The sequence below is a fragment of the Cherax quadricarinatus genome, chromosome 81 (genome assembly GCF_038502225.1).
Source record: "Cherax quadricarinatus isolate ZL_2023a chromosome 81, ASM3850222v1, whole genome shotgun sequence".
Taxonomy (NCBI): Eukaryota; Metazoa; Arthropoda; class Malacostraca; order Decapoda; family Parastacidae; genus Cherax; species Cherax quadricarinatus.
The window spans coordinates 3,128,589-3,139,532 of record NC_091372.1 but is presented as its reverse complement, the minus strand read 5'-3'; the positions used below and the strand labels follow the sequence as shown (position 1 = coordinate 3,139,532).

General features: G+C 36.9%; 1 protein-coding gene across 1 annotated transcript in view; it reads right to left on the bottom strand.

Annotated features, from left to right (window-relative positions):
* Window positions 1-597: 597 nt before the first annotated feature.
* Window positions 598-10,944, bottom strand: part of LOC128699781 (KICSTOR complex protein SZT2) — an 807,931-nt gene continuing 797,584 nt past the window's right edge. Inside the window, 1 exon segment of the mRNA XM_070102247.1 lies at window positions 598-10,719. Within this exon segment, the coding sequence (XP_069958348.1) occupies window positions 10,588-10,719 (132 nt within the window). The 3' untranslated portion in view covers window positions 598-10,587.

Below are 10,944 nucleotides of genomic sequence, written 5' to 3'. Positions count from 1 at the left end.
AATTCATGGTGTGGAAATTAGGCAGTGTGGAGTTACTAAAAGTATTAGTCAGAGGGCTGAAGAGGGGTTGTTGAGGCAGTTTGGTCATTTAGAGAGAATGGAACAAAGTAGAATGACTTGGACAGCATATAAATATGTAGGGGAAGGAAGGTAGGGTAGGGGTCATCCCTGAAAAGGTTGGGGGGAGGGGGTAAAGGTGGTTTGTGGGTGAGGGGCTTGGACTTCCAGCAAGCGTGCGCGAGCGTGTTAGGTAGGAATGAATGGAGACAAATGGTTTTTGGGACCTGACGAGCTGTTGGAGTGTGAGCTGGGTAATATTTTGTGAAGGGATTCTGGGAAACCGGTTAACTGGACTTGAGTCCTGGAAATGGGAAGTACAATGCCTCCACTTTAAAGGAGGGGTTTGGGATACTGGCAGTTTGGAGGGACATTTAAACTGTCGTATCTGAGTGCCTCTGCAAAGACAATGATTATGTATGAGTAATGGTGAAAGTGTTGAATGACGATGAAAGTTTTTGCTTTCTTTTTGGGTCGCCCTGCCTCGGTGGGAAATGGCCAGTGTGTTAAAAAAAATTATATGCGAAAAATACCAATGTATTATTTCTTAACATTTATTTGCAATATTACAAGTAATAATGCCCATCAGAAAGTAACCTTTGCAGTCCTGCATATATATTCATTACTCAATGTTTTATGTAATGAATAATAACAGGCTAATACAGCTAGCTAGCTTTATAAATACGTATTTGTGTAATTACTCTTAAGAGCATACAGGAATATTAATGATATATTTATTTTTACAGAAGGCACATCTTACTGCACCACCACTGCCCAGCAGTGCCCAACAGAGCCCAGCAATGCCCAGCAGTGCATAACTGGGGAATAATCCTCAATGAACTTTCCCTCTCTACTGCTTGTCAAAGTTATTGATGTATTTATCCAAGAAAACTCAGACAAAAACAAAATCATGATTATTACTCATACATAATGGCACTCTCAGAAGTTTTGCATGTGTTTATTTAATATAAAACACATTTAGAATGTTGAGATATACATCATACACACACATCAGTGTTTTGATAAAAGTGATATATATTTTAAAGCTTTTCCTAAAATTTGCACATTTTTAAAAAATTCTGTTTCTAAATGATCCTCTAATAATATAAACCAATTTAACAAAAGTATGACAAAAATACTGAAAAATAACCTATGATCAAATTATAAGCCTCTGATACATTGCAAAACTTTTTTGTAGTCCTGTATTATAATATTCCTAGACACAATAAAGATGATAGTGTCTGGGGATCAGTTACCAGGTTTAATGTAAGGAAGAGAAGGGTAACTATTAGATCAAGAATCCTCCTTCACTAGCACCTGGTAACCTCCCTTGATGGCACTGTCTAATAGTCTTTAAAAAAAAAACATAATTTAGCCACTCAAACTACCCTAGCAAATGGAGGGGTTGACTATAAAGGAAATTCTGCAATCTTAAAATGTTTCACTAGAAATATATGTTCGCTATATAGAGAGTAATACATTATAAACATTTATATATTATTATAAAGCCAGGCTTCACTCTTCATGCATTTCATTTATTTTATGATGGTGCATATTAAAACTTACATTAGTTAACTCGTATGAAAATACAATGTGTTTATTTAATATATTCTAAAAGCTTTAGTAAATGAAAAAAGCATCAAAGTGTACATTCTGCGTTACTCAAATACATACATGCATACCAAAATTTGGTCAACCATTGCTAGTTATGTATATATATAAAGAAAAGTTAAAATAACTGATAGGGAAGTATATAAACACATTTTTATATGTAATTATTTATAATAAATTGTAACTGTATACAATATTCACATTTCCAATGCATTTACATCATATACTATATAGAATGAAGTTAACACAAGTATTTACTGAAACAATACAATTAACATACAAAGTCTTCAAGGTACTGCAAACAATTTTAAATGTTTAAAATTGTTTATCTATACTGTACACGTCAGTGAAAATATAAAAAGTGTAAAAGATTTGTAGCGTTGAAGTTAATAATGTTCATTATCTTGGAGAGAAAACTTGTCGGTCTTCAGACCGAAGGATTCATCATCAGTCTTTATTTTGCAACTGTGTAGAAAATGAGAACTATTACAGTTCTGAAAATAATTAATATCTTGTATCATGTGTATCTTAATATATCAAGCTGTATGACCTATGCAGGTTAACTGCTTGCTTATTAATGGGGTTTAACCCGTAAATGGTCCAAACGTACATATATGTTTTTACTGCTAGTGCCCCAAACGTATATATATGTTTTATTTGTCATACATTCAACATTGCCACGATAAGCCTGAGTCGCCTAGACATGAGAGAATGGGTGTGCGCACTCACTGTGCGCCATATTAAAATAATTGGGGATGCCTGGGTACCATATGCTCTTTTTTCCTACTAAAAAAAAAACAATTTTTTTTTTCTCAAAAAAAGTTGGGGCACTACAGGAGAGAATGTAGTACAGTGTATATACATTTGGACAGTTTACAGGTTAAAGCCTATTGATTAATCAAAGGTCATTAAGGCTGCATGTAACTTGTTCACCACCAGGCAAGTGTGTGAGTGTATTCACCTATTTGTGGTTACAGGGGTTGGTTCATAGCTCCTGGCCCTGCCTCTTCACTGGGGGGGATAGGGGGGTTGGGTGTGTGAATGTTCGTATGCACGTGCATAATGTATATGTAGTCTGTGCATAGTGCACACACGTGTGCAGTGTATGTAGTGTATATACACAGATGTACATCTCTCAGTCATACAGGTTCAGCATTTATTTCTAAATACAATTCAATAATAATGTTTTATAATAATAACATTTACATACCAGCATATAATAATAACTAATTAAACAGAAATATGAGATGCTACTTGCATAATAGAAAAAAATTCTTTCTAATACATCCAAAACCATAGCTATCTTGACTTTACTCAGGAACCAGCAAAATAATCCTAAGGTATACAGTTAAAACAAGAATGATTATTATATTCACAAAAAAGTTTGAAAATCAAAATGGACCTTAAATGTTTAATCAGTTTTTATTGGAAACGTAATATCTATTCTAGCAAGATCTTTCTTATAAAGGAATGTTGTTGTTATAGACTCAAACATGGCTTTAGTGCCTCTTTTTGGCAAATAGTTTTGTTAGCAAGACAGCAGTTGAATGAATGATAGTGAATGTGATTCCTTGTTTTAGGGTCACCCGTCACTTTATCTTGTTAGCAAGATGAAGGATTTATTATAATGGGTAAGATTGTAGAGGACCAAAACTTTCAATATTAAATGATCAGTAATGTTATCTATATAAAATCTTATAATTTCAAATTATGAAACAAGATATTGCAGCTCTTTCTGTCACTGAAACTGCTACATTGTAGCAATGTGTCTTCCTTCTTGAGTCATTGCCAAAAAACAAGGTTAGTTTGACATCTGGGATGGTAACCAATAATGTACCAGGACCATTTCCGAGTGCTGAGGAATTTACTGCAATATATAATAGAAAAATGATAAAAGAGACAGGGATGAGGCTGGAGGACAGTGTAAGATGGGGCTGGGGATAGTGAGGGAAAGGTCTGGGGGACAGTATTGGACTAGGCTTGGGGACAGAAATCCCCAAAATTGTCCACAGGTAATTTACAGGGAGTGGAAGTACAAATACACTGTACATACATATCAGAACAAAAATTCATTTTAACATATTTCAATCAGTTTAGCTCTAAGTGTGTTCATACTACAATAGCAGTCAGCATCTTTGTGACTTCCAAACTACAGATGAATTAACCAGTGTAACATCTACAAGAACTGTGCCTGAAGTTCTGAGGATTGGCTGTGTTGTGAGTGAATACGAGTTTATTGCTTATAAACTACAATTATTATCATAATAAAAAAAAACCACTAAACCTACAAGGGTCATACAGTGCAGCAGGGCAGGGAAGGATGCAGGAGTATTGGGTAGCAAGAGGAAGAGGGATTATTATTAGGTCATGGAGTGCAGCAGGGCAGTGGATAGTGCAAGGGTAGAGGGTATCAAGAGATTGAGGTAGAAAAGGCTGTGAGGAGTGCTAGAGGCATCATCATCAGAGTTTGTGCAGTAATCAGTTGCTGTCAAGAAGTCAATGAGTGGGTTAAAGGAAAATCCATCAGCAAGAAGGGAAGGTAAAGTAAGGGCAGTAAAGCAGTGACGACATTGGGGGTAAATTCTGAATGCTCGTTGTTAGAGTGGGCAGTCCAACAGAATATGGCTAACAGAAACTGGAACCTGACATATTCTCACAGAGTGGAAAAGGGCACCTCTCCATGAGATACCTGTGAGTAAGATGAGTGTGGCCTATGCGAAGACAAGAGAGAGCAGTCTCCCAACCTCGACATTGATGACAAGATGGCCTGAAACCTATACTTGGTTTAATAGAATGTAATTTGTTATGCAGCAGATCAGACCAACGTTGTTGCCAACGGGTGTGAACGTGGGTAGCAATTACAGCAAAATAGTCTGTGAATGGAACACCTCACACAAATAACCCGCACATAAAAGAGAGAAGCTTACGACGACGTTTCGGTCCGACTTGGACCATTTACAAAATAGGACCGAAACGTCGTCGTAAGCTTCTCTCTTTTATGTGCGGGTTATTTGTGTATCGTTCCAGTCACGGTATTGTGCCTTTTTTTGTTATTAATGGAACACCTCTATATGAAACTGGGAGGTCATATACTGCTGACCACACAGCAGTGTCTGCCTGTTCATTGCCCTGTACGTCAACATGACCAGGGATTCAACAAAAAACAATATCTTTATGCTTGCTACAGATACAGTGTAACCAAAGTTGGATACGAAGAACCAGGGGATGAGGTGTATCAAATTTTCTTATAGCCTGTAAAGCACTAAGGGAGTCTGAAACTACCACAAATGATGACACAGGCATAGATGCAATATGGATAAATGCTACGAGAATGACATACAATTCAGCCATAAAAACAATTACACCATAGCATTATTTGACACATATGGGTTCAGTGTTTTTTGGGGGGAATGTAATAATAATTTTGTTTGTACTGCACAAGCATTAAGAAGTAAACTTAGCAAACAATAGTGGAATGGTATAAATTTATTCAAGATATTCAAGAAGACTAATAATGTGAGGTGTCAGTGTCTACCATATTAATCTTCATGTAAGTTATCAGATGAATTTTTCCAGAGGTTAAAATGTAATATTTCCTCAGGTGCTGTGAAAGATGACAATTACCTATGTAATAAGGTTGTCACCAACACTGGCTAGTCATACTTGTGATCACCACCACTGGCTACTCACACTTGTGGTCACCAACACTAGCTAGTCATACTTGTGGTCACCAACACTGGTTACTCATACCTGTGGTCACCAACACTGGCTACTCATACCTGTGGTCATCAACACTGGCTACTCATACCTGTGGTCATCAACACTGGCTACTCATACCTGTTGTCACCAACACTGGCTACTCATACCTGTGGTCACCAACACTGGCTAGTCATACCTGTGGTCACCAACACTGGCTAGTCACACTTGTGGTTACCAACACTTGCTAGTCACACTTGTGGTTACCAACACTGGCTAGTCATACCTGTGGTCACCAACACTGGCTAGTCACACTTGTGGTCGCTGCAGACACAAAGGGCAAAGGCGCCTGGCTAATATGACATATAAGTAGCTGACTAATACTTCCATAATGGCTTGAACAACAGTTATGAGTATAAGCTAAACAGAAATAAATAGACTGTCTTTTAAGAAAGAAATGCACTATGTGAAACTGGGTAAGCACTAAAAGACATACTTTTTTCTAAGCCCATATGAGTTTAGTGCTGCCACATAATAATAATACTGTAACAATATTTGTACTAGGTAGCACTGATTACTTAAGGTTTGGTTTAAAAGTACACAAGCCACCACAAGTTACAGTAGTTCCCCCGTATCTCCAGGTGATATAGTCCAAGACCTACTGCGGACACCCGAAAGTGTGGACAGTAGAGAATCCTACATTATAAGTTATTTTTTGTTTACATACATACCTATGATAAAGTTTAATTGATAAATTACACACAGTAAGACATTACAATGTTAATGGTTGGGGATCATCAGTAGTGAAGATGGTTTGTTTTTCAACCTTTTGGAAGAAACATTGTGATAGGAAGTTGTTGTTTCTTTATTTTCAGCTCCTCAAACATTTGCTGCAGAGGTTCTAATGCTTCAGTGATAATATGGGTGACTTTAATTTTGTGTTCCATCACAGGATCGTAATCCATGATTTTTTCCTTTAAAGTTTGTGCAATTCAAAACACTTCATCAAATTTTTCAAATGTCCATATTACTGGTTTCACCATGTCACTTAGAATGGTGTGCAATTTCAAACTTATGAATTGTTTATTTCTGAAATTTTCCAGCAGATAACTGAAACTGCAGAAACCCAATCTACAGATACAGGGGTTCTACTGCATTTTGAATTTGCAGATTAGGTAAATTTACAATCATAAATAATTTCAATGATCACTAATATTAATACATTTTATTGATATTTTTTTTACAAATTAAGCATGCAGAGCTCCTTTGTATAATGAAAAAGGGGATAAAAGAGCAAGTAAGAATTACAGAGGAATAAATCTGTTGAGGGTACCAGGATTATTAATGAAAGAGTTAGGAGTAAGAAACAGGGAGAAGCAAGAAGGATTGAGGATGTGTTGATCAAGTGTTTACATTGAAGCTATGGGAACAATCCTTAAATAGGAATAAAATATTGTTTGTCACATTTATGGATTTAAAAAAAAAAGCATATGATAATGTGGATTAGGATGTAATGTGGCAGATGTATAGAATAGATAGCACGTTATTAAAGCAGTAAAATGTCTTTATGCAAAGAATGAGGCTTAGGATAAGGTATGCAAGAGAAGGCGATCATTTTCAAATGAAAGTAGTCTTTAGATAGGGAAGTGGGATTTCAAATTGGTTGTCTAATGTTTATAGTTGGAATCATAAAGGTTAATGATGTGCTGGGGAGAAGTAATAGATTAAAAGGTAATGAATCTGATATGAAGTGAATTGTTACAGTTGCAGTTTGCCGATGATATGGTTCTTTTGGGAGATTCTGAAGAGAAGAAATAAAATTTGGTGGAAGACTGTGTGAAAGAAGGAAAGTAAAGGACAACATACAAAAGACAAGGCGGTGAGGGTAACAATAAGTCTAGGCAATGTAAGATTGGACATCAGATGGGAAGGAGAAGAAGTGAAAGTATTTAGATAATTGGGAGTGGACATGTTGCTATTTGGGCCTGAAAGATAAGGTGAATAACAGAACAGATGAAAATGGGCAAGTGAAGTGCTGAAGAATCTGTGGGAATAAAGAAATTCATCTATGTAGGCAAAAAAGAAGAATGTACCAATGTATAGTTGTATCAATCCTTTTCTATGGATGAAGAATGGGCTTTAAATATTGTAGTGAGAAGAAGGCTGGAGGCAGTGGCAATGTTATGGGCATATATTCATGTTTGAGAGCAATGTGTGGTCTGAATATTATGTAAAAAGTTTTGAGTGTAGAAAAGAGAAGTATATGTGGTTATGGAAGGTATGGTTCAGAGGGCAAAGGAGGGGTTGTTGAGGTGGTTTGGGTATTGAGAGAGGATGGAGCATATTAGGACAACTAAGAGGGTGTATAAATCCAGGGTGGATAGGAGAAGTGTAAGGGTCATCCCAGGAAGGGTTGGAGGATGTAAAGGTTTAAAGTGGTAGGGGCTTGAGAATCCAGCAGGCATGTGTTAGATTGGGGTAAATGAAGACGAGCAGTTTGATGGGCTGCTGGTGTGAGAGCAATATAACATTATGATAGCATTTAGAGGAACTGGTAAACCAAATTTAAGTTCAAGAGGTGGGAAGTATAGTGCCTGCACTTTGAAGAGGGGTGAGGATGTTGCAGGTCAGAGGATCATTTGAATTGTAATGTTTACATTTTTGGCAAGAAAACTGAATGAATGAATGATGGTGAATATTTTGTTCTCTTTGGATAACCCTACCTACCTTGACAGAGAGCCAATGTGCTAGAAAGGGAAATGAAGCTTTGGTAAGAAACACTAAAATTCTAATAGAACAGGATTCAAACTCATGTCAAGCCAGTCCTAAAACTAGTGTACAGAAATATACCTAGTTGGATGTATCTTATTCGGCCAGTATAGTACAGTGATAAAAGTACTGACAGGGGCAGCTCCAAAATGCCTGTACAGAGGGAGCTTTGTGGTGGCAATCTGATTGGAAAGGGAGGGAGGGGGAAAGCTAGAGGATGTTTTTTGAAGCTGCATTATTATTTAGTGGGGATAGTAACGATTATGAGGGGGCTTCAGCACCAGTTCTCCTCCATTGGTGCCACCACTGAATACTGACCTGCTAGATTTATGATTGACTTGCCATGGGGTTGAAACCTTTCTGCTCTGTGAGTTGTTTACAATCATGTTATTACAGTGTCATGACTCAGATATGTTACGATGTTTCTCTTGGAATCACAGATAAAGTGTAACTAGCTATTCTCTCCTTGAATAATGACTTAATTTAAAATGTAAAGATGGCTCATAAGTGACTAGGTCTTTGAACTGAATAATGGCAAACTTTAACTACTACATCACCTTCATTAATTACCATAACTTTTCCGAGGTAATGACACGAAACGGCATAAACCTTTACATTACAATGCTTCACTAATTAAGAACTTTATTCAATTACACAGATAAAATATCAGGCAAAGAGTGGAGGTGAGAACCTGGTCATCCAACTTGAGCTGCTGTTTGGGCGTGGTCAGGTGATGTAGAAGGTAGGTAAGTGTGAAAGCACCATGATTTTTCTCTACAGTCGTAAGTTCAGATAGTTGGAGGCATCTTCCATGCATATTCTGACCCTGTCTTGAAGAGATGGGTTTTATCCCAAAAGTTGTGCATAATAGGCAGTGTTATACACATGTATATATGTTCTAGTTATGTGTTAAGATAATGAGAAGCTTCCTCATGTAGAATCTGCTGCACCCAACACAAGGAATGATGTAGATGTTATCTGTGCTGTTAGATGTTTTGTGGATACAGGGTCTTGTGATGTTCTTAATGTTTTAGATGATACCACACACAGCAGTTTTAATTTAGTGGAGAATGGGTGTAACTCTAGTAGTAGTTAGCAATGAAAAGAACTAAATGCCTGGTGACCTGTGTTCTCAGGGATTCCAGGTCATATTTTGCCTCATGTCTACAATCTGCAATAAAATGCTGGGGAATTAAAGTGCAGCAAAGCTGTCAATGTAGCAGTACTTCTCCAAAGCTCCACAGAAGAACCAAGTCAGAACCCCACACCTGATTTTTCTATCACAGTTTGAAAAATATGGGATTAGGTCATCCTTATTGATGGGTCCTCTGTAGACCTTGAATCTGAACATATTTCCATCTTTTAGTAGAGCATCAAGGGGAGAGACTAATCCGTTTGTTACTCAAAAATGACAATACACCCAACTGAAGGTCTACAAAAAACCCACCAGTAAGAGTGACTTTATCCATATTTGTCGCAATAACAGATAAACCAAACATGGGGTCCTGGTCAGGTTCTTCCCCAGAGCCCATAGGATTTGCAGCACTGAATACTTAAAAAAAGAAGTGTCACTGTAATCAGGCTAAACCCAAAAGGGTCATACAACATTGCAGAGCGAAGAGTGCTGTTGTATCTCCAACAGCCTTGCTAGGATTAAGCTCAGTCAGCAACATATTGAAGATTGCAGAAATAAGACATGCTGCATCTTGGAATCCCCCCCGGAAGAATGAGGTCTACTGCTGTATACGTACTTCCACAGATGCATCCATTCTTCAAAAAGTTAATAATTAATGTGGCAGTGGGATTATCCCAAACCATTAAGAACATTACTAGACTTTATTTCTGCAATATATCAATCAACACAGCCAGAGTCTGCATCATTTCTTACGGTGGGAGCAGCAAATTCTCTGTAGGGAAAAAAGTGTGTAGTTCATAGGGAAAAAATACACTCTGTTACATGAAGATATGATCAGGAAGAAAAGCATGAAAACGACTTTCATCCAAATCTATGACTCAGCAGAGCCAAACAAAGTCATTTTACACTTACTGCGCTACTCTCCCATATCCTCCTAAGTCACCTTAACTCTATTGCATAGCTGCACAAATCAAATGACTCAAGTTCTCATCTCTCTTCACCTTATGGAATGGACGAAGTCCTCACTTCTTTTCACCTCATGGGATGGACCAGGTTTTCAACTCTCTTCACCATTATAATGGGATGGACTATACACAGTAGCTAACATATTTTCTGTATAGCCTAATATCTCTCTCCTCAAGCAGAATAATACTTAAAGTTTTTTTTTGTTTCAAACTTCATTTTCATCTACACAGCATTAATTTTGTAAACATTAAAATACATTTGAATTCAATTTATTACCATTACAGAATAATTTTATAAAGAAATATAATTTGGAAGGGTTTGTCAATCTGATAACCCATATGCAAGTTGCAGAATTACAGAAGGCCGCACCACAGGTGGAAACAACAGGCATTGACGAAGTCTTGTATAAGACCTTGAATACGACAGTCTATGGATGCTCGTGATGACCCCTCACCCTTCAGTTGCTTGTATACACAGCATAGTTCCTGAAGACACAACATTAACAGTCTTCATTTTCTATCAGATATGCAACCTGAGTCTTAACAAGCTGAATTTCTATAATTTTCATTATTTTGTTTAAACATTATATTTAGTTTAAAAATTTACAAGTAAAAATTTTTTAGATAAATTACACTAATCTATATTAGTTATAGAATTTACAGCAATTTTATATCAATCTAATATAAAAATTACAATATGGAGAACCTGAA